This window comes from Scomber scombrus, chromosome 9 (genome assembly GCF_963691925.1).
Source record: "Scomber scombrus chromosome 9, fScoSco1.1, whole genome shotgun sequence".
Taxonomy (NCBI): Eukaryota; Metazoa; Chordata; class Actinopteri; order Scombriformes; family Scombridae; genus Scomber; species Scomber scombrus.
The window spans coordinates 4,740,065-4,765,562 of NC_084978.1; the positions used below are offsets into that span (position 1 = coordinate 4,740,065).

Below are 25,498 nucleotides of genomic sequence, written 5' to 3' on the forward strand. Positions count from 1 at the left end.
TGTAAGTAATCAGAGCATTACTGTGCATGCCACATAACTGCACCATCCCTGGTCCAACTCCAGCTAGGGACCCTTGTTGTATGTTATACCGCCCTCTCTTCCCTTAATTTCAGCCTGCTTGTCTCCTATCAGCTATCCACTAAAGTCTATCTTTAAGAAATGTTACCAATCACATAAAAAAGAGACTTAAGCAAATTCTGCCTGTGCACACATTGAATAGACAAGGTATTTCCATGGTATCATCCCCTCACCTTAACCAGAGGTCTGACTGGCCGTAGGTGCAAGCTTCTGTTGCTGTAGCGATGCCCGTTGACTCCATCTTTGTGTGCATCGATGCCCGCGGGCACGTTGGGAGGCGTCAGCAGCAGTTTCTTCAGCTGGTGAAAGAGAAGAAAGTAAAATATATCAGGCTGCAGTTTGTCAGTAAACATCCAACACCCTTAGTAGACTTGACATGGTAGATATTTTAGAGGTAAACTAAATGTGTGTTTGTTCTTGGATTGACATGAGATGGTTAAAGGTGGTGTATTATGCACATTTCTAGGTCTATATTTACATTCTGGGGCTCAACTGGTACCTCTTTACATAATATGCTCCTGGCAGATGCCCAACAGTTCTACACGCTACTATGTACTCCAAATGGAAACTTCTCAAATATAGTCATACATGTTCACATCTGAGTCTGGTCTTTAATATCCATGTGGCGAATGTGAACAACCCTTAAAATAACCTCAGCAAGGAAGGCTACCAATGGACGACCATTTTTAGGCACATGAGAACAATTATACACCAGTTTAAGGAGGAAGTACAGGTTACCAGTTTTAACATAGACATTCAACATCATAACACTATAAATACAACAGAAAATCACAAAAAGCATGATATGCCCCATTTAGAACAACACCCTCTCTTCTTCTAGCATAGTAGTAAAAATGTCTGTATGTAAGATGATTGGAGGGAGTAGGGAACAAAAGAAATACTGCAATGTTTTACACATTTTATTCAAAATACCAAATGAGATAAGCTGGAAAAATTAAGACTGGTCACTTGTGAAATGAAAGCGTCCACCATTTGGCTCTTTCGGGCTTTCATTCCAATTTCTAATCTATATTCTGTCAGCTCTTAACATCCTGCAGATGGATGTTTGTACAAGGGAATAATGTGCAGTAGAGGCCATGAGGTTATGATACTGTACATTTATCACGTCACTAAAGCTGACAGCTACATGGCACATTCACGTTTTCTATTAAAGGGTTGGATTCAGCCATTTCTTCCTCTATAATAACAGAGAATATGACTTTTTGCTCTTCCCTTTCTCTATATCCTTCAGTCTTGTCTTTCTATCAGTTTCTCTGTTTTTTGTCCATTTCATCCATCCTGATGTCTTTTGTTTGCTTCTTCCTGTCTCCATCTTACTTTCTCGATCACCTATCTTCAATTCCTTCCCCCAGCTTTTCTATAATCCCTGTCTTGTCTTTCAGCTCCTCTTCTCATTTCATCCGTAAATCTTCGCCACCATCCTGTCTCATCTGTCTTCCTCCATTCTTCTTATCTCCATCCACCTTTTACACCCATCTTCATCAAAACCTGTGTATTTTTAAATAAACTTTGTCCTCTTCATTCTCTCTCTCTCTCCATCCCTCTCATGTTTTTTCCCCCATATCCCTCCACTCATCCTTCCTTCTCCACATCCTTTCCTTCCTTAAGATCAAACAGGAAGCTGCGGTAAGGATACAGGAACAGAAGAAACGGAAGGCGAATGCAACGCGAATCCTTCCCTGGGTATTACCTTTCAAATGGATATTAACACAACCACTCCTCATTTCCCAGTATCCTTTCATTGCTTTTTTCTCATCTGTCTATTCATCCATTCATTCCAGTGCCTAGCTTCATGACAGGGCTATCAGCTGATATAAATCAGCTTAGGGAGAAAATCCCCCGCTAAGCTGTGCAGCGTTTGCTCCAGGAGAAAACGATGTAGAAAATACAGATGTGATAGGAGTAGGGATTGGAGCAGAAGGATGTACTATAACAGGGCTTCCCTAATGATTTAAAGAAAAGGGCCCTGCAAACAGAGGGTTCACTTAATGCAGCCATATTGGAGGTCATCATCTATTTGAGCACCCGATTACATTTCTAAACATACCCTTTCTCGCCAAGGATGAATAAAGTAATTGAACTGAATGATTTGGCCACCTCAATCGAAACAAGAGACTACATAGAATTTATTCATTTTGCTTGTTTTTGATAAATGATGCATTTCATTGTGTTCCAATAAGAGGCAGAGGTCTAATAGGTTGCAGAGGCAAAAGCCCATCAATTTTTGTGGTGACTGGAAGTTGGAGGATTGCCAAGGTTTAGAGGGACATCTCTTTGCACAACCATCGGTACCAAAGAGGAGTGAGTGTGTTAGAAATGTGTGTTTTTGATCATACATAGAGGATATATGATTGTACATAAAAATGCAAGGACAAACAAAACGCAAAGACGGACAACCATGTCTTAAATTTTAGTAAGAATCATCCAATCACCAAGCTTGAGAGTCTGCTGTATGTGTCTCTAAAGGTGAGTAGAAACATGAAAAGACATTCAACAACTAAATTCAGTTACATTTTGAATGTAGTGATCCAACATCCATTAGGGACACACCTTGAGGCTGAAATACCAGTGAAACAAACACTCTCTGCACCCTTAGCACCTCAAACACCATCCAAACCTCCTGTGGCTGGCACTAGAACTGAGTGGAGCGTAACAGGAAGGTTCATGAGGGCAGATGGACATTAATTGAGCCCTCTAGCAGCCAGGACCTGCTCACCATGCCAGAGGAAGAAAGCCAGCACCCATCTTTTCTATGATCAGGTGTGCACTGGAGCCAAAGGACCAAGGAAAGGATTGAACACAGTAGGTGTGCCACCCATGGACAATGTCAGACCTGAAAGAGGTGGCTCCTGAGTTGCCAGTTTCTGAAGGAACTGAATATGGTCGAGAATATGGTTCAGTGCTGAAGCATAAGTGGGGCAATGGTGGATGGAAATTTCACACAGGATGACCTCAAGTACAACATGGAAGATAACTATCTGTACCGGGAAAATCTCTCTAAAACATCAGAACCAGGGGGTTCAAAGACAACGAGAAGAAAGACACCAAAAAACCTCAAACTTCAAATGTTAGACTCATGTGGACAAGGCCATAGACGTGGACAATAGGGTAAAGGTGGATGTAACAGGAAGACTGGTGATGACGGTTTTATCTGCGTAAAAGACTGCCACCAAAAGCATTCTGAAGGAGATCGAAGGGAAGATCAAATGTATCAGACTGAAGGAGATTTACAGCAAGGTTGGAGACAGGTCAGGACCCAGATGACCAATGAAAAAGGTAACAACACAGACACCCACACAAGCACAGATACCAATCAGTGCAGGAAGCCATAAAAACAACACAGACATGCCAAGCTATAAATTGCTTAATCATGACACCTACAAGGTTATGCCCACTGTTTCACTACTGGTTTGAGGCCAGAAAGTTGAATTTTTAGTTGACTCAGAAGCAACAAAATCAGCGATAAAAATATTTAACTCCTCGTCAAAAATTGAGCATAACAACACTAGTAACCATTGAAGCTAGTGGGGATAGTCTACTGTCAAAGAATGGTTCATTATTCTTTTATTAGTACATGACAAGGATGGAAAGAGATTTAAACAGTCATTCTGCTGTCCAGTAAACCTAATGGGAAGAGACCTGATGTGTTGTTTGGGCATAGTGTTGATCTGAACAGATGGGGGAGTGACAGCAAAGTGACAGATTTGGGTCACGCTATGCTATTTGTGAAATGTGATACAAGAACTCTATTTTATCTGTATGAAGGAAATGATTAAAAAGCACTGGGCGCATAATTAGTGAAGCAAGCACACACACACACACACACACACACACACACACACACATACATACATGCAGAAACAGGATATGCAATACGTGAGAGAGACAGACTTGCATTGTACAACACAGAACTATGAGATGGTTGTATTGGAAGAAAGATGTGTGTGAGCAGCAGGGGTAGAAATACCAGAAGACCACAGACAGAAGTTCTTCAAAGTGTATGACTCAGCATCACTCTTCTCTCTAGCAGAAAGTAGAACACTATAGTGGAAAGCTTTTGGTCTATGGGTGAGACGTTGAACTGAAACATCACAGTGGTCTTTCATCTATTACAATGAATGTCTTAAAACGTTCAGAACAGTGTGCCGCCTGACTTTCATATGCAACCAGAATGTATGCATGTGAAAAACAACAGTAATGCTACAAAGCTGATTCTCCGTAGTTAACAGGCGTACCAACAACCCTCTGAGAAAAAAGTATATATGATGTAGGTTTGATCAAACATCGTCAACAATTGATATTTTTCCAAACTCAAGATTACAGACCATGCAAAGATCAATGATCGTGAAACCTGAGGCTACAGAGGGTACAACACCAGGTTTTGACTCACTCTTGAAAGAAACCTCACCAGTCAGAACATCAATATATCCTGTTAAAAAGATCAGATGAGGGACAGCCAGGTGAGAGGAGATTTGTAGAAGATATGCAGGTACTGAACGTAGCAGTATCTGCTCTTGCACCTGATGTCCCGAAACCACACAGTGTCTTATCACATGTTCCATCAGGTAGCAAGTGGTTTTTAGTCGTTTATTTAACTTCTGCTTTTTTAGCATTCTTATACAAAGATTGTCAGTACTGGTTTGGCTTCTCCATTTAAGGGAAGGTGTATACTTGGACTGATCTAGTCCAAGCACATTGTGAAAGTCTGGCAATATTCTCTGCAACACTAAAAGAAAACCTGGAAGTGTTAAAACTGCCATGGGGAAGCACTCTTTTACAATATGTTGATGATTTAATAGTCTGTTCACCGACAAAGAAGTCTGTGAAAAAGACACACGAAAACTGTTGCACCATTTGGCCAATAATGGTCACAAAGATGGTTTGAGCAAATTACAATGAGTAAATGGGTGAGCGTGTAACAGCTATCTTAGAAAAGACAGAACCTGCTTCTTTGTTTGCGGACTTGTATAAGAAATGACATCACACTTTAGACAGCGAGGTGCCAATTACCAGAATAATTCATAATAAAAGGACTGACTGCATACTAGAAAGTGACTTGAATTGAGGAAGGAGAACAAGCTTTCATTAACCCAAAACCTGCTCTATACAAAAAACACTAACATCAGGGCTACCAGACGCAACAAAACCATTCACACAGACTGTTGTTGAAAATAATTAGTATTGTGACAGGAACATAGAAACAGACTGATTCCAGTTGCTTACTTCTCATCAAAATTAGACACAGTAGCGAAAGGATTGCCTATTTGTTTAAGGTCAGCAGCTGCAAAAGAAGCTGTTAGGGCATCAAGAGATCTGTATAGTTATCGGAATCTAACATTGCTTGTTCCTCACTCAGTGTCAATAATCCTGTTGGAACAGAAAACAGCACATCTCTATGCAGCCAGATGGTTAAGCAACATCATTCTATGTTGCTGGAAATGCCAAATTTCACAAACTTTGTACTACAGTATGCTTAACCCTACTATTCTTCTCCCAGCAGCATTAGACAGAGAACCGCATGATTGCATGGCAGCCATAAATTAAGTATGCGGCCTGAGACCTAACCTCAGAGACACACCACTGATTAATGTAGAGCTGGAGTTGTCTGTTGATGGCTCAGCATCCACGGATCAGACAACAGGGGTAAACTAAGTTGGTTAAACAGTATATAAAGCCAACATGAGATAATAAAAATACCACTGCCTTCTCATTTCTCTGCATAAACAGCAGATCAAAAAGCACTCACAGAAGCATGCAAATTGGTTAAATGAAAAACAACAACTATCTATACTGATAGCAGATATGCTTTTGGTGCAGTGCATGGTTTCAGCACATTGTGGAAAAGACGTTTTTTGACAGCTACAGGGAAATCACTATGTCACCACAAGCTAGTAGCTTTTCTCCTGAGTGCTGTGATACCAGAACAACTAGCAGTGTGTAAATGCAAGGTGCTTATTAACCATTTTGGTCAAGTCTGTACAGGAAATGCGAGGGCGGACACAGTAGCCAAACGCACAGCAACACCAACCACATTCTCTTTGCATATTTTCACAACAGAAATGACACCTGGAACTTCAACTGCAGACTTCACATACCTGCAGGGCAGAGCAACACCTTGTGAAAAAAACATCAGTGGAAACTGACAGGGGCACAACATCAAGATGGTATTTGGATAGGGTCAAATAGTAACTCATGCCTATCTCAATATCATGTCCTTTCTATGTTAAATTGACACATGGTGAGGACATTTGTCCTAGAGAGCTGGAGCAAGCCTGAATGGTTGGGGCCCTACCAGCTCCCTCTCACAACATCCTCAGTGATCAGATTGGCAGAAAGAGGTACGTGGGTACATCCCAAACACTACAAAAGAGCCTCAGTGCCATCTGAAGCCATCACCCCAACATGACCCATAAGGAGACATAACTGTGTTGTTTAGTTTGTTTATTGTCAAATATGACTGAAAAAGATGTAAGGTCAATTTCTCCAAATAAATACCTATTCAGCCCTATAGATAACCATTTAAATAACTCCAAAACATCAATTCAAGGTGATTTTATTTTTTCAGCCTCCTTTCACATCTAAATAATGATAATTAGGGTAAATGTTCCTATAATCACCCATGCTACTCCTATACTATCGATCATGGTATTTTAAGGGAGAGGCTTGAGAGGTTTGTTGGTCTACCTTGGTAAGCACTGGACTGGGGTTTTTTTTCCCCTCAAATTACATGATTTTATTGTTTGTAATGGGAATTGTAGCCCCTCATCCATACGGTTTTAGGCCCATTGTTGTTTAGTTTGTACTTGTTGCCTGTGGGCAAACTTATCAATAAATACAATGCATGTTAACAATATATGCTGATGATATGCAACTATATATTTAAAAAATATAATTTCTATATTTAATGATTGTGATTCTGTGATTGTTAATATTTAAGTTACTTTAAAATGCTAAAAAGGGGGGTGGATGGAAATCTGGAAAATGGAAATATATACTCCTATACAGTTTAATGATTCAGGTGTTTATACTTTCAGCAGATGGATGTGGAAGCAGAACTCTTCCAGGAAGACTGTTGTACAACTTAGCTGCCAAGGTTGTATATTCGAAGGGTCACAGAGTGTTCTGTAACTTTCTGTAGCAGGCTTGCTGTAACTATGAATGCGAATGATGTTGCTCTTTGACTTTCTGTCTTAGTCTAACTTCAATAAACTCTGAAAAACACTTTGCTTTTTGTGAATGCATCTTTGTTACAGATATTCTACAACAGCTATTATGGTTACTTTTTAGCTTATTTTAATTTGTGTAATGATTTGAACTGTTGACATGAACATGAACTGTTTTAACAGCCAATTGGAAACAAGTGGTTTCTGTGGCTGTGGTATAATTTCAACTTGTTAGCCAACTTATGTATTTTGTAGTCTTTGCATTGCATTTTTGAAAGGTTAATCAAATCAAAAGAGGAGAATACTCTTCATAGTCTTGATTTAATCAACCTCTTCGGATTATATTAACTTAAAATTAAGTGAGAAAATATGAGAATTTTATATAATTACCACACAAGTGGATAACGGTTATGAATATAAAGCCTGCTTGTTATATATTCAACCATTATTGGACCTCCATGATGCTGTCCCAACATCTACAAATATACACCTGACCTGCTGACCCACCTTTAGCTCAACTTTATGTGAGGAACTACATATATACTGTAGCATCTCAGAGGGCCTCTTAATACAGATTTATAGGCTTTTTAGGTTGGCATACATCTTTATGAGTAAGTAATGTGAAACATGATAGAGTAAATCAAACTGAAGCATTTTAAGGGAAAATGTGCTCCAGTGAAAAAAGTAAAAATACCAAATAATAATAATAGTAATAATAATTCAAACAATTGCAGGTTTGTTGTTTATATTGATGGCAGTTTGCCATAAAGTTTCTGATCATTGTCTGGAGGTCATATTTAACCCACATTTGATTTACAACACTATCACTGTATTTTACTGTACTGTAACGCTTTAATGAGTACAACATTACCACCCGACAGAGCTGGCTGTAACCACAGAATACTATCTGGGTCAAATGACTGAACGGGACGATCGCCCGCATCGCTAATGGGGCTACCGCGGCCCCTTTGTGGGCGAGCCAACTTGGCTCAGAGTGTGTGATGATGCTCCTCTTAGAGTCCCATTGAGGAAAGTAAAGAGGAGACTGAAGGTTTGTGTCTGTGTGAAACATTGAAAACCCTCGGGTAGCATCTGGGCCCCTCAAACACTCTACCCTACTCTACTCTGCTCTACTCTGGATGACTTCCAGAGCTCCACTGGCAGCATCAATGGAGGCCTTGTTCTGTGCTGGGACTGAATACTCACATAGAAAGAAGCAGGGATGCATTGGCAATTACACATGCACAAGATGACATACACAGGAAGAACCATCACACACAAGTTGAGAAACACATGAGCAGATACACATACACACAATGTATGTTCATGGAGGTTGATGTAGACACAAACACAATTATCGGGAGAAAAAAAACACACTAATGAGAGAGCAAATACAAAAGGGATAAGCAAACTCCAAAGAGGAAGCACATGTGAACTAACATGTGAGCAGGACAGAAACACAGAAAAAAAACACAGTAAAGAAAACAGTAAAAGATGTATCTCCAGTTTGGTCATTTGCATGCTGTCAAACGTTTTGTCAAAAAGCTTAAAGGCTTATACAGCATGAGTGTTTTTTACCTCCATGTAGGCTCAGACAAATATGCAAATATACACATACCAAACTACATGAGGTATTTATTTGAACAAGCATAATTACAATGTTATCAATCAGAATGATGATTTAGTATACTGTATTGCCGATCAGTTTTAGTATTAAAACCACTGACAGGCAGCGTGAATAACAGGGCATCTCCAAGGTCTTGCTGGGTCTTCCTGGTATTAAGTGGTCAGTAAATATCAAAAGTAGTCCAAGGAAGGACAACTGAAACCAATGAGCCTGTAAGAGGGTTATGGGCACCCAAGGCTCATGGATGCACGTGTGAAGGGAAGGCTAGCCCACCTGGTCCGATCCCTCAGAAGAGCTACTGTAGCTGCTGAACAAGTTAACCCTGGCTATGATAGACATGTTTTACAGTCAGAAGGCATCACAGTTTCCTGCTTATGAAGCTGCGTAGCCAAAGACCAGTCAGAATGCTGACCACTGTCCACCTACACCTACCAAAAACACCTACAATGGGCATGTGAGTGTCACAACTGATGTATCATATTTCCTTTTAGATCTTGTCAAGGGCCGTGTACCTGTGCATCATTTACCTGGAGAAGAGATGGCACCAGGATGCACTATGGGAAGAAGACTGAGGCAGTGTGATGCCCTAAGCAATGAAACCTCCTGACATTCATGTGGATGTTACTTAGGTACATAACACCTACTCAAACTTTGTTGCAGACCAAGTACATTCTCTCAGCCGGATAATGCACACCACCACAATGCCAAAATTGATCAGGAATGATTTGAGGAACCGAGTTCAAGGTGTTGCCTCGGCCTACGAATTCCCCAGATCTCAATCGAATTGAGTATCAGTGAGATGTGCAGAAAAAAACAAGTCCGCTGCATGAAGATGCAACCTTGCAACTTACAGGACTTAAAGGATCTGCCGCTAACATGTTGGTGCCAGATAACACAAGACAACTCGAGAGGTCTTTTGGAGTCCATGCATCGACGGTGTGAGAGGGGCATACACATACAATATAAGACAGGTGCTTTTAATGTTATTGTTGATCTGTGTGTACTTTTCTCTAACAACAGTGTCACTAGATGATAATTACTGATGTTTACTAGATATATATATTTTGTGTGCAAATATTGAATTATCTTCTTCATGTTTTAATATTTATAAATTAGTGATAACTAAGTATTTTTTCTTTCTTTTTCTCCTAGGACTTCTAGCACATATATTATCTTAAACACATCTATATGTCAGTATGAGTGTATAAATCAAATCAAATAAATAAAAATAAATGTAAATGATTTTGATTGATTTGAATTATGACAAGTTAATATACTTAAATCATTTGACAGGTAATAAATACATTTAGGACACCTTCAATGTTAATCCAATCAAACTAATACAATTTTAAACTGATGCGTGTGATCAATAGACAAACACACACACACACACACACACACACGCACACACAAACACAGGGGACAGCGTTGCCTAAGGGAGGTCATATGCAGTTTCACTTCACACCAGTAGAGGGCACCACCACACTCAAGGCTGAACACATGAGTGACAGCAGTCATGTGACAGTAAACCACTCAAGTGATGGAAAAGGGGGATGAAGGGTGCACGCACACACACACACACACACACACACACACACACACACACATCTGGCAGCTGCAGTACAGCTAACAGCATAATGTCATTACACCAAGCTTTTCTGTGTGAGTGGACGTGAATGTCAGGTTGCTATTTTTAATATTGATAGTGTACGCAATTGGAAACAGAGCAAGGACGCAAGAGTCATACGATTCATATACGGTGAAGTGAAATATTCTGCTTCATGTCAGGGGTCCTGGAGTTTGTCCTGGAATTACAGGAGCATCACTTGAGTTTTGAAACATTTCTTTGCACAAATGAATCATTTAATGAATCGGGGAATGTGGGGAAACACCCTTTACTAATGAGTCAGTTTATAGGAATAAAGACAGAGAGAAGAAGAAAACAGATAGGAAGACATTAATAAGCAAGGCAGAAGAAAAACACAGGGGTCATGGTAGAGCTCAGATTTAAATAGAGGTAGTTAAAGTAGTGTAAACAGCAATTACTGTGCATTGTGTAATACTACAGTGACTGGTTGCTACAGGTGAACAGTATTCATAGTGGTAGTCTAGTAATTAAGAGGAGATACAGCGATCCCTCAGTTTAAATTCAGCAATTTGGAAACAGAAAAAAGCACCACACGCAGAATTGTTACTGGATTTATGACAAATTGCACAACATTTTAATTAAATCCCTGCCGTCAAATGCTTGCACGACTATTTTAAGTCGACTGTAAGCGAAACAAACATGTTTTCCTGTTCCATGAAAAAACACCTCCATACTATTCAACGTGCCTGACATGTAAATGATAATATGCATCTCATAACTTTAGACATAGAAGACTTCACATCCACCCCTCCCACCCCCCAGAGTGACAGCAGGCTTGATTTGTCTTAGTAGTTATAAGCTTGCTGCCTGGAGGTGTTACATAGATGACACCCGAAGGGAAAAGATTTCAGAAGTTGGAAATAGAAGAAGAGGTGGAAAATGTAGAAGCAGCAGCCCAGGAGCAGCAGCAGTAACAGTAGCGGTAGTATAACATTTTGTGACAGAAGAAAGAAGCTGTGTGCATGTGAGGAAGGTTTTTTGGAAACGTGTGTAATCTTGCCAGCTGTCAGAGGAATGAAGCAACAACCAGTTGACTGAGAGCCATGTGTCTGGAGATTGAACATACTTTTTTCAGCTCTACCGTGTTTCAGTATTTGTGGAAAAACAAGCCGGGTTGATACGTGCAACGCTTCAAGATAGCTCACGAGGAGCTTCTACTGTACAAGGGCTTCTACTGTAGCAATAAAACGCAGGATGAATTAATGCTATTTACATTTTCCAGTAACATGCAGCGCACCGGCAGTTAATCATTGAGCTTAATCATTAAACTGAGATTTTGTGCACTTTAGGAATGGAAAATTCCTAGACTGAGAGACCAAGCTGACAGTCAAAATAAGCATGATGGAAGGGGGTTCTCACTTGTATCACACTCGATCATGCTCTTCTCAGTATATATAATGAGTGGGGTTTTTCACTTTTCGCCTGTAAGTCACTGAATCAGCTATGTTTCATTTGACCTTCTTATATAGATGGACGTGGAAAGTGAGGAAACTGGCAGGCGTAACTGATTAACCAACCTGCAATCAGTCTTATTTTGACACAAGTTGACTGATAACCAAGAAGTCTTCAAGGTTTAACAAGGGCAGGGCGGTCATGTGTGGGGTTCGACGATGTTTTCCAACACAACAGCGAAGACGATGGCATGTGGTGGCTTGACCTCTCGGTATCTCTGGCTTGTTGTTTTGGACTAAACAATGCCTCCATGACATTCAACATATTGCAGCAACAAAACCAGTTCTGTCACTGCTTCATGTTTGCTGTTACTATGCCAGCATAATGTAGCCCATGGTTATCGCTGTGAGGCTTGGCATTTCTTTGGCTTCCTAAACCGCCAAACTACCCTGAACCATCTATGGTCAATGAAGTCATTATCATTTCCACCAATTTGGAAGGAATGTCCCTTCCCCTGGTCATTTTTCTCTCTAATGTCAGTGAGATTGTGTAGTCAGTGGTGCAGTCCCAAATAAATCAGAAGGGTCAAATATGACAGACGATCCCGACTCCTTAAACCTGCATTTACTGATTTTTTTTTGCCACTTACGGACAGCGGAAAAACTGTAAAACATTGAAGACCAAAATTAATTATTCTCCTTTCAGCACTGTTTTGTTCACTTAAACGCTCAGTAGAGCTGAGTTGACCTGCATAGTCAGGTGACATTTTACATAGGAGTTAGATCAATATAAAAATATTGATTAGTGCAACTTTAAAGTATGCAAGAGTCTCAGCATTGATAAAAGATCCTTAATTTAAATATTTAAATGTACATCTAAATTAATGAGTTTCTGCTGTGACCATAAACCAGTAGAATAGATATATGCTGCTTATATAAAATACATTATTCAATAGTTGAATTGCATGCTCCATCATTGATATCTTAATATTCTTTGTTATTCTTCATATTCTGCACAAGTTGCATTACAAAAGTAAAGATATTATGCTTGAATTGTTTTGGGATTTGAAACTTATTTTAAATTCAAGTGGAATTTCCTTAAAAAAGAAGCATTTATTTTTGTTTTTCCTCTCTTATCCTTGGTTCACATCGTATTAATCTTCATGTGTCTATTATTTCTACCAGCCTAATGAGGTTATTAACTCCCTCAAGTCTTTTTTGGGGTCTTATTTCTCACAGTTGGCTTCCTTTCAACTTTAAGGGTTGCTTAACATCCAACCTCCCTTTTCTAAGCAAACCTTTACTGACAGATTTATTTTATAGTACGACTCGGTGTGTAATTGTAAATGGGAAGCCAGTGCAGCTCAGTGAATATTTACGCTGTAGGTATTCAGCCATCCGACATGATACATGGACCTAAAACAATAGCATCTTTGTAGCCTGCCGCTAAATCACAGTGCAAAAGAAAACCCTGTAAGCAGCCTGTTTGCTGTGAAATTTAAGTCAAATTAAGGAAGCGGGCCAGATTCATCTTGACAAGTGCAATAAGGCTGCATTACAGCTGTAATCATAAGTCGTTTATTGCGGTGAAATAGCTTCCTTATTCAATTAAGCTCCAGAGCCGGGTACAGGCTTGCATTCTTCTGACAGCGGAGTGAAACGAGGGGAAAGTAGGGCACAATAGGGCCGTTGCTCAGGTGCGGGGTCGGGGCTGATAGCAGGGGGAACAGAGTGAGGACAGAAAAACAAGTTCCTAGAAGTCTGATTCAGGGAAGGATAGAGGGGCCTGGGGAGAGAGAGAGAGGCATCCAGCAGCACTGTGTGAATAGAGAGGGGCGGGGGTTGAAAACAAGCAAACACACATAAACTTTAGCACGTGCTGCAAGACCGCACACGCGTTTGGGTTTCTTTATTTTTAAAGACTCGATTACATTTTGGCTGTTGCCTGAGTTTTTAAAGTCAACTGTTTCCACTTTATTCTAATCTAAACTTACACCATGTTTAATTGAATAGAGGCTCTAAAAAAACACAACGCAATGTGTCCAACAGTGTGTGGATACCCTGGTGTACTTTTAGTGTGGGGCTGTTTTTTTCATAGTTTGAACTAGGCTCTAGTTTCATTGCAGGAGAATTGTTAATGCCACACATCATATGATCTTATATATGTGTGTGTGTGATTCATCTTTGTGGCAACTGTTTAGTGGAAGGCCCTTTCCTGTTTCAACCTGACAATGCAGCTGTCAGATCTATAAAGATGGGACATGGGTTTTCCAGTCTCAAATAACTTGACCCAGCCAGCACAGAGCTCTGACCTCAACCCTGTCTGACACCTTTAGCTTGAACTGTAACGCCAACTTATCGACCGACATCAGTGGCCAATTTCACTAATGCTCTTGTGGCTAAATGGGAGCGAATCCCTGCAACCAGGTTCTAAAAGGTTATAGAAAGCCTGAAACCAGAAGAGTGGAGGAAGGCCATGTGCCAAATGTGAATGTAGTGTTTGGGTGCACGCTATTAGTCATCTTCCTTAAAGTACTGCAAAAGAGATTTGTATTACAATTTTGCATTTTCCCCATGTCATAACCCTAAATCTCAAATAGAGTGAATTATTATATGTATGCGATTTAGGTAGATATATTGGTATTGGCATTTTAAATTGAAATTTCTGTGTCAATTGTTTAAATTTAAATGTTTAAAGGATAAAAAATTGGGGTAAAAACATTCTGCTACTTCTACATTTAAAACTAATCCGGTGCTGATAGATAAGTTCAGCTCCTTAACACTCCTCTTGAATAAGGATGAGCAATATGTCCTCACTCTAGAGGATTCAAATCTCTTTTTTTCCTGTTTTTTTAAGGACAAGTGGTCCTTAGAAATACAACGAGACAGAATGACACACACACACACACACACACACAGAGGACAGGGCAGGATGAAAGGTTACTGTGTGCCTCACCCCCCCCACCCCCCCACCCCATGTTTTCCTGGAGTTAAAGGCAGACTTTGAGCCTCGCAGGCCAACAAGGGGAACATCAAGGTTAGCAAACGCGACACAGATTAAGATACTGGGGAGAAAGAGAGACGGAGAGCATGGGAAAGGAGAGACACAACGTGGGGAGGGGTGGGGGGGGAGTGCAGGGGACTGCTGGGAGAGAGGGGGGTGGATGGTGTTTGAAGCATGTATTAAAAGGCTCCACTTCAACAGGTGGTGGTTTTTGAGTTCCAACGGACATTTGATTCACAGACCACTCACAAAAAGAGTAACACGAGGGTATTTGAGGTGTAAATATCAAGAAGTTAAAAGGGGGTTAAAGCCCAGACGTGTTGCAATAGTGAGAGGGACCCCAGTGGAGATGGAAATGAGTGTTCTGATCACACCTTTTCTCCATTTTATGTTGCTTCAGTAAGAATGTCCAACAGCGAGGATAAAAGAAATAAAAAAAACAGTAAAAATGTGTTCTTACTAGAGATGGATCCTCTGTTTCGGCCCCCAGTGACTGGCTGAAGTCCTCCGCACTGAGAGGAAGATTGTCCTCGTCTTCCTCATCCTGGTCGGGCTCCTCCCCCAAGGTGGGGAAGACGGAGAGCCCGCCCACCTCGGCATCCACCATGCCGTCCAGGCTGTCGGTGAGAGCGGCGAGCAGAGCCGCATGCTCCTCTTCTATCTGGAAGGGGACATAAGAACACAGGAAAATGACTTATCTCAAATAGTATTACATGTTTACTTGAGTCAATTTATCATCTTAAATCATTAAACTTTGAATAAAGTGCTTGTCAAGATCATCAATCATCATCTAAAAAAATGTATAACTTCTCACAGCAACAGGTGTGAGTGAAAGCAAACACTGTACTTCTCTCTCAGGTTCCCTTTTTTAATTCTTTAGCCAACTACTTCTGCCAATTTCTGTGTACACACAAGTTGAACACTATGAATGAAAGGATTGCCCGAAAGTTTGCAACCATATCCCAATTTAAACAATGACTGTGGCTCCATCCTCTCTAAGATTGGTGGTTATTTGCCCGACTTTAGAACAACTGTAAATACTTTTTGCCTGGTTAATTTCAAGCATACCCAGGCTTTACATATCAGAAGTATTTAATGATTGCTACATTTCTAAAGTCATGTTGTCATTAGTTTGCTTTTATTAGAAACCCTTGTCTCATCATTGTGGAGCACAGGCGTACAGAGTGTAGCAGTACAGAAATACCTATGTGTAGCTATGACATTAATTGCAGGAGCTTTTCCAGTAAAGAGAAGCTGGCAATTACCTTTTCTTATAACCCAAAAATATCTGTAGCTGCACTGCATGCTGGTCTATTTCCTCTAATTTCTTCCTGCAAACATCATTGGAGGAAATGCAGTATTTTTATTTCCTTTTAACGTTGTCTAATTTCCTCCAAATGAGAAACACACAGCAGCTAATTGGACTCCAAACACCTAAAAGCCCATAAATCAATAATAGCAGATTCATTTTAAGGGGATACCTGCCTTTTTACAAAGAAGAAAAAGGTAAGTGCACAAACTACCAACACAGTCAGCATTGTCCACCGCTCATATGATTGAAGAGATTCTGTTTAAATGACCAATTATCCGAAAAAACACTCACTCTGTGTGATGAATGCTTCATGTTTTAAAGCATGAAAATGATCAAATTTGAAGATACTTGAGGGAAATATTCCTAATCTGTAATTTCAGTCCAATATTTGCTCTTTTTTCCTTCCCCTCCATCGCTCCCTGTACAACCACAGAGGGGTTGTTTACTTGTCATGGAGCTGCCATCTTGCTGAGAGCAGAGTCTGGTGGAGAGGTGATAGCATGGCTGGCCTACGGGAAGCCACCGAGCTCCATTCATCTGTCTCTCCCTTTTATCATCCAGCTCTATCTTGGCTGCCAAAATATTTATTATTTTATTTATTCTCCGTCTCTCAGGCTTGCTTGCTTGCTGCTGCTGCTGATTTTTCAGATGGAAATTCTCTACATGATGTCAAAAAACATAGAAGTTTGTCTGGTTTACCCACCTTACTATAGTGTTACATCAGTAAATGCATGGGCTTGAATCTAGCATCTGATACATGGTTTTAAAACTGAAATATGTCTGCTTCAGTATTTATACCGTTATCTGAGAAGCTTTATTACCATTACTAGCATGTTTGTACATTCAAAAGCACTAATGGATATTACCTCATTATATTAATTACATTAGAATGATATTAATCAGATTTCCTGGATAATAATTTGATTAATCTGAAAGTGAGAAAGACAGAAAGTCATATAAGTGACCTGTAGTAGTGGTTAAATGTTTATTTAACAATATATGTATATATATATATATATATATATATATATATATATATATATATATATATATATATATATATATATATATATATATGTAATGCATTTCATTAAGGTAATCATATACAATTACCTTAACCTTCTGTGTGTATCCACCTCTCTCAATGTCTCTTTCTACACTCTCCAAGGTTAAATGAAGTCCTACCATGTAAGCACACATACATATACACACTAATCAATCCCACCCAACATGGGATTAGACTCGGATACCCTCCAGTAAATAAGTGGCGTATTGACGGACAGCCGAGAGAGAGACAGAGACACGGCATCTGTCTGCTTATCACTCTATTCATTACTGCGTATTTATAACCGAGTGCCGTCTGACCGGCTGCTCTGCTGTAAAAGTCTGATCAATAAGATATCGGCTTAAATATAATATGGTGGGGGAAGAATTTGGGTCGGGGGTTTGGTGTGTGGCGGCAGAGCTAGCTGAGAAGAAACAAAACTCCCCTTCTTAAAAGGTTATATGCAAATTTTAGATGTATATTTTTTTTCTTTTGAGGCAATACTGGAATATCTTAACATGATTATAAACAAAAAACTCCTTATTTATCTTATAATGAGCCTTTATATAGTCCCTCAGTTCAGCCTCTTTCTGAAACAGGTCATTTCAGCAATAGCTATTGAGGCTATGTTAAAAAAAAAAAACATTAAACAAACTATAGTAGTTGGATTTCACTACTATTTCTTGTTCTTTAGTCGAACTGTTAACTTCTAAAATCTGTGCATGTCCGAGCAATGCACAGAAAAACCACCCTTAGCAACAAGCTTAGCAACAAAGGCTGAGGAACGGGCGGCTGTTTCTGGGTATGTGCGATGAACCGAGGTCAGCTCGTTGGCAAGGTCAGGAAAAAAAACATTGCAAATGAAGCGTTGAGAGCAGGTTGAAGGCCTGGCTTCTGATTTACAGTTCAGAGAAGCTCTACATACATTAACCTCAAGTTTTGGAACTTTAACCATGTTTTACATTGATGTCCGACAAGATAACAGTAGATGAATGAAAGAAAACCAGAAAAAGCATATGTCCCCCTTTAGAAACATCTGTGTGGGTGATACATAGGACTTAAAAGAGTAAAAGTATGTGAATAATATCTTCAATTAGTTATTAGAGGGAGCAAAAGGCACAGAAACGGAGAAAGTTCAAGCAAAGAAGGTGAAGAAAGAAACACTCAGAATCTCATCAAAATGAGAAAAGACATGAAAAGTTGAATATAAGAGAGAATGAGAAGCGAGTATAATGGGAAACGTATCGGCGAGAAGACAAAGAAAGACAGCAAATGAAAGTCAGATAAAGATAGAAAGAAAAAAGAAACTGAGACTTAAGTCGACAGCAAGTAAAACAGTCAAAGTATTTGAGAAAGTGAGATAAAGAACGACAGGGAAAGAGCAGAAGATTAAGACAATAGGAGATTAATGCGTCATGTCTACTCTTGTCTCTTTCATCTTGAAGTCTTTCTCAGCTGAGCGTTGTCAGGAGCAGATCCCAGTAATAAAGTCTCTTGATGTTGCCTCTTTCTTACTAAGATTATGTCGTCAATACATTACCAATATCTATTACTGTTAATGTACAGTGGAGCTTTCAGTCAGTCCTGAGATGCTGTTCCTGCTGTCGATAAAAAGAGTCACTCAGGCGTTGGCCGATGATAATCGAAATAAGAATAAAATCCGATATAGAGTCAAGAGTACAGACAGAGACGGTATTTAATTCACCTGCACTCCCATCATGCTTTGCTTGTCTTTATTTAACCAATACTCTGTGGCACAGCATCAGAGCAATTTCCACCAGAGGAGTTGAATTACATAGCCGATGATCTGGACCTAAATGCTACTTTATCTCTTTGTTGTTGTCTTTTTATTCTCGAGATGCACTCAATTTAGCTTCTGTAATGGGACCACGAGACTTCGCTAGGGCTGGAAACCTTTAAGACAATCAATGATCCGGGGTTGGCTTTCAGATAGATAAAAAAATAATAATAAGAAGGGTATTCCCTGAATTCACCGAGCAGATTCGGTTTCATTGGCACTGAGATGCATGGGGCCGATCCGCACTGCTTCCATCATCATATTACACACAACATAACTGGGAATTACATTCTTGGCAGCTTCCTCTGAGACACGCCGCATGTCCAAGTTTCAGCACAGAGATCAGGTGAAGCGGTTGGTGTTTTGCACGTGTCAACAGCGAAAGGAAACTTTGGCTGTTCTACCAACGGACCTCGAGGTCTAGATTCACTAAAAGTTTGTGGAGTTACAAGTATGCCACATGCGTTAAGTAACCAAATCAAAATAACATGTTCCTTACTGGTATTGCAAAACAACATGGGCCAAAGATGTAGTTCTGCTTTTGTTTGGTCATGCATGTGTATAATTAAATAAATATTATGTGGTCTCACTGCACATATTTTCCTTTGCTGGTAAAGTAAAACCATCCAAATCAAGATTATACCTTCCAGTGTGATGGTGGCATTATGACTGTGGCTCTATAATCTTCATGCTTACTTAGAAAGTACCCTGATGTAGAGGATGTTTTAGAAAATATGGTGAATTTGACCAAATCTTAAGAGTTTGGCATTGGGCACATGACAAAATCTCTTTAGAATGATCATTAAAGGAAAGTCTAAAGTCACTAAAGGATGTTCTTATCACCTGGAGATAAAAGACCTTCCTAATTCACCGATATGCAATCCCTCAGCATCACCATAGCACTGCACCTCATTACTGACTAAACCTGCACAACACCAACTCCCTAATGAATTGTAAAACATATACTTAACAAGTGTCCAGAGCAACAGGTTCAGCTATTCAGCTATGGCTTCTCTCAGTGCTGAAATATTGATGTTGTGTTTAGGGTCCAGCAGCATGTACTTCCAAAATCAGATTAGACCCCAGAACTTTCCAGTTATAATGGGACTTCAGGGAGCCAACTCTGTGGATTAGCCTTAAGCCGGAAACAATCTGATCTTGAATTTTGCTGAAAAAGGAGGTTCTTTTCTTTGTGCAAGGGTTTATTTGTGCCTGCGTCAATTTTGTGTTGAGGCAAAAACCACACATGTAAAGCTGTTAAATATTTGCTTGTTTGTCTTTAGGTGTGATACTGTGTGTTCTAAATGAATGTGAAAGCAACGTCTTAAGTGTTTGACCTAAAATACCTGATGTTGGTATTTTCCTACCTGCACATGAAAACTGCATAAAGGCTCAAGAAAGAGTCATTATCTGTCAGTATTACAGCCTACAAGTATCAGGATGCATTGCAGTTAATGCAGCTGCAGCCTCGACCCCTCTTTTCTACACTTCTTCAGCTGTATCCTCTAGCTCGAATAAGTACAGCTGAATATCTGAAGCAGTCAAATTGCTGCCATTTTCACTGTTGGAAATGTACCTAGTTTGCAATATAAGTGAAAAGAACAAAGACGTTTAGATTTTGAGTGCCATCTAGAGAACGCCTCCTGGCTACCCAGAGTTGGAGACTAGAAATTTAAGCTGAAATAGCCTGTTGTTCTTCATTACCCCCAACTGTGTCACTGTAAATGTCACTTTAAACGTCAAATGATGGTGCTTGTGCCGGAAGAAATAACAGATTTTACAGCTGTGCCCCAGAGACACAGAACATCTGCAACAACTGCAGGTGTCTCACATTATATAAAGGTAGATAGGGAGGTAGAGATAAGGTGGAAAAGCAGCGAAATGGACCTTTAATTTGAAAAAATCTTATTATTTTGAATGGATTTTGTTTTTTTTAGGTTATAATCACCACATAACTACAATAATTTAGCAAGTTGGAAGGAAATGTGCTTGACCACAAAAGAGGTGACATATATTTCTGATGCATTTGATGGAACCACACATCCATACAGTAGAACTACATGTCCAAAGTTGGCAGTCCTTCGTTAACTGTATCTACTTGTAGTGTATTTCATCGGAAGCCTCACCTCGAAGAGCTCATCTGTCGTACTGTAGTGGATGGAGGCCGGTGATACGTCCGCTGGCTGATCGTTGCACCACTGCAGCTCGCTGAGACAGTTGACGCTGTCGAAGTCGCTGGTGTCCAGCTGGGAGAGGTCGATGTCCGGGAAGTCAGTGTCCAAGCGGTCCGAACACACCTCCTCCTCCCCATACTGAAGGATGGAAAAAGAGAAGGAGAGAGAGGGAAAGGTCATGTTAGTTAAACATTGAGATTAAAGCACAATTCCCTGAAGGTTTGTTCTTTTTTTGGGATGCGACAAAAGTGCATGAGTCACTTTGTAAAACATGAATGTGAACATTACAGCTGGAAAGATCCTCGGTGTGATATGGACGAATTTGCCTATGTCAATCTCGTCTCCCACTTTGCTCTTTCATGTGATCACAAAAGCAGATTATTGCTCTCTGAATTGAAACACAAGCTATGAAACATGGGAAATAATTCGGATCCCTAAAGTCTGTCGCTCAGCGCTGCTCTACCATTGTTACAATTAAGGGGTTTAGTTCCCATTGGGCCACCCTTTCTAAAATATGTATGCAGTTGAAGTACTGTGAGGCACTTTGGATAAAAGCCTCCATCATCTGGCATATACTGTATATTATTACACTGTTCACTGTCAGAGTCACAAGAAGCTCTCATCAACAGCCCCTCATCTCTCAACAGCTACTCATTACAGATAATGAGACTTCCATGTTAGAGGAGGTTCGACATTGAAACCAATAGAGGCATCTGCCCAGGCACAATGCAGGATTAGACAGAAAATGTGTCACATACACCAGCAGTCATTGTGGAGGCGTCCTCGTGTATTTATCCTGCGCATCTCCCTGTGGCTCACAACAAAGTGTAACCGTGACCCAAGAGTCTTCAGGTGATTAGTTCCCCTTCGTCGGTTGAGGGGGTGTTTAATCAGTGAAATGAGCTGCTCTGTTTAGTAGAGTTTATAATCTGTGAACTGTTTGGTCATGGTAGCACATTTCTGCAGTCAGCAAAGTCTCCAGATAATTTGCGACCTGCATACAGTGTTTTAAAAACTGCAATAATTTGAATCGTACACACACACACTCACACACACACACACAAAAAGTAAAACATCAAGGAAAAGATGAGAGCTGAGGAGATTAACTAGACCCACACGATAAAAGCAGTGAAGATAAAGTTGATGCACTGTAAAATATGTTACTGGAGACTGCATTGTTTCACTATTGCAACTATTGCTGCAACAATTAGTAAATTAATCAGTTAGTTGATCAAAAGGAAATCAATGCAACTATTTTGACAAGCAATTCATTATTTTGAGTCACTTTTTTAAAGACAAGAAGCCCTGAAATCATCTTAACCCTCCCTAGCACCCTGGGACAGAACAGCACCTATGAGTACTGTTAAAACCTCTTCAGGAACCCCTCAACTCTTCTCAAGAACTCCTAAAAGCTAAAGAATGACCCAAACCCCTTCAAAGACTTGTAGAGACCCCTCAAGAACCCATACAACACCTCAACCCCATTCAAAAAGACTCTTACAATGATATAACCCCATAATGAAACCTTTAAACCTCATCTAAATCTCCTAAAACTTAAAGAAGGACCCAAACCCCTTCAAAGACTTGTGGAGCCCCCCCTCAAGAACGCCTACAACACATCAACCCCACTCAAAAAGACTCCTACAACTATATAACCCCATGATGATGCATTTAAACCTCTTCAAAAACTATTGAAACCCTATTAAAAAATCCCTAAAATGCTCTCACAGACAAATCACTCGAATCCCCCCGAAAGACACACTGGGACCTTTGCAAGAACTGCACTGAAGTTATCAGCTACATGGTCTTCTGCAGTCATAACACATGGCTGACATTCAGACAGAAACACTGAACCATGTCATTGTGAGAACGGAGGAGAAGAGCAGGAAGTGTGCGTACGTGACTCAGTGTGAGAGGAAGTGGTTATATGGTCTCTGGAGGGAGATGAATGAGGGAGGAAAAAATGCTGGGATGGAGGAAACAAGAGTGTAAGAAGGAGGGGAACCTTTGGGGACAGAATGCAGTCAAACTGGATTTTTTACAAGGAAGTCGAACATTTTGTGTACTACTGAAAATGTGTATGTTTGAGTGTGTGTGTGTGTGTGTGTGTGTGTATGTGTGTTCGTGTGTGTGCTCGCTCTTCCCACAGAACACCAGGAGATCAATGTCCTATTGTATGTGTCATGAGGAAACATGCTCTGATACCAGTCTCTCTGTCTGTCTCTGTCTCACTTATACGCCCGCCCACACACACTTACACACAGACACACACAGACACACACAACTACACACACACTTTCATTTCCATTCATCTCACTGCACAAGCAGACAGGGTCAACCAGTTACACCAAGTGTCTTTCAAACTGAATTCAGTATCAGGTTTCTTCAGTATTCATATCAAACTGAATGACTAAGTCAAACACCAAGCTACTTTACGCTCATTAGTGAATATTTATGTCTCATAACTTTGAATAACTTGAGCCTAATTTAATTCTCACGAGAATATCACACACACACAGTTTTTAGCTAAATACAGTGTATTTCTGGCTATTTATGGTCACATGTTTTTGGCCTGACAGCGAACATGTCACAGCCTTTTATGGTGAATGAACCAGCTGCTGATATATTTTTAAAATGCAACACATGAACCAAAGAAGCAGAGCAGCTTTGAAACCACCACAAAACAAAACATCTCCATTTAAATCAATAAGGGAAAGAAAGTCTTATAATTGTGACAAACTATAACATTTTATGTGAAGTATATTCTGTATAAACTGTTTAAAACATTATCACAGTGCTTAATTACAATACAGTCACTGATATCTGGAAAACTACTAAAATAAGACGGTCCTGGTGTAGCTTAACCAGCTAACGTTACATTCACTTAAAGTTTATATTTTTTACATTTTCATGATTAATAAATCAACTGAATGCAAGTTTTCATTATCTATAAACATTTTGTAAGTTTAGTTTTAATGTTAAACAGGACAAACTACCTTATTTTCATCATTGTGTTGCTGTTTTACAGAAGCTAGCAGCTAGCTTAGCACCGAGTCAAACCTCCTCATATGAATACAAACTGGTTTACTTTAAAAACTCAATTACAACAAGCTTCTTTTTGAGGTTTGAAAATGTAATCAGTGGGGAGAAACATTCATGTAGACATACTGTCTCTAATAACACTGCTCTATCCTCTCATACTCTGTCATGACTCATTATCACAAAAGCAGTTTTTCAGAATTTACATTTCCCAAAAAAACAAACAAACAAACAAAATAATCAACTAATAGTTCACAGATTTGATTTGTGATGAATTTCTTCTTTAATGGTTAATTATCTCATTGGAAAACAGCTTCTACACAGCAGTGCTTGATCATCAATCTCTATCTGGTTCCTTTCCTCGCTGCAGTCTCATTATTGTGTGCATGTGTCACTGTGCGTTTCCATTTCAATGTGTTGTTTATGGGTTTTAATTACTGCTCACTTTTTTTCACACAGCGCTAAATACCGTGGATATGTCTGATAAAAAGATGAAGCTCATCTTATTTCTTATTACGACGACCACCAGAGTAGCTTCATGATCACACACATCCTCTGTTATAGACACACACACACACACATATATGCTCCCTTTCATCCAGAAAACCACATCCAAGCTTTTTTTTGGTTCCTTAATCAATACAATATCACATCGTATTTATGATCAGTGCTCGTAACTCTTTGAATTACGACCTCGTACGAGTCCGAGTACAACCGTCCCTGTTGCTGCCTCACAGTGTGTTTATTCTCTGTGTTTTTTTTGGGGTCAAGAAATGGATAACGCCAGCTGATATCATTTAAAGTTCACACAGCTGACCAGAGGATGAATAATAATAAGAAAAGCCAATCAGCAGAGTGGAATGAGGAGGAGAGGATGGATGGACGGATGGATGGAAGGAGATCGAGAGAGAAGCGTAAAGGGGGAAAGGAAAGACAAGTAGATGCAAGAATTAGGAGAAGGAAGGCGATGGGAACGGAAAAGATTGTAAAAGGGAGAAAAAAAGAGAGATGTGGGTCAGAAGAGAGAGAGAGACAGAGAGTAAAGGAGCGATAGAGGAGGAGCGATGGATGGAGAGAGGGAGGGGGATGGAAGTCGTGACTTGATAGAAAAGCAGAAGAGGGGGAGGAAGGAGGAGAAGGAGGATGCCCCCTGTAAGATCCTCCCATTGCTGAATGCAGGTGTGCGTTTTCACCTTGA

The 25,498-nt window shown here is 39.9% G+C and overlaps 1 protein-coding gene across 1 annotated transcript in view; it reads right to left on the reverse strand.

Annotated features, from left to right (window-relative positions):
* The window catches only part of ppargc1b (peroxisome proliferator-activated receptor gamma, coactivator 1 beta), a 99,531-nt gene that overhangs the window by 13,186 nt on the left and 60,847 nt on the right, over positions 1-25,498 (reverse strand). The window contains exons 2-4 of the mRNA XM_062425760.1: positions 21,214-21,399; positions 15,393-15,593; positions 252-377 (exon numbers count right to left, since the gene is read on the reverse strand). Coding sequence (XP_062281744.1) covers positions 252-377; positions 15,393-15,593; positions 21,214-21,399 — 513 coding nt within the window. The remainder of the gene's footprint in view (positions 1-251; positions 378-15,392; positions 15,594-21,213; positions 21,400-25,498) is intronic.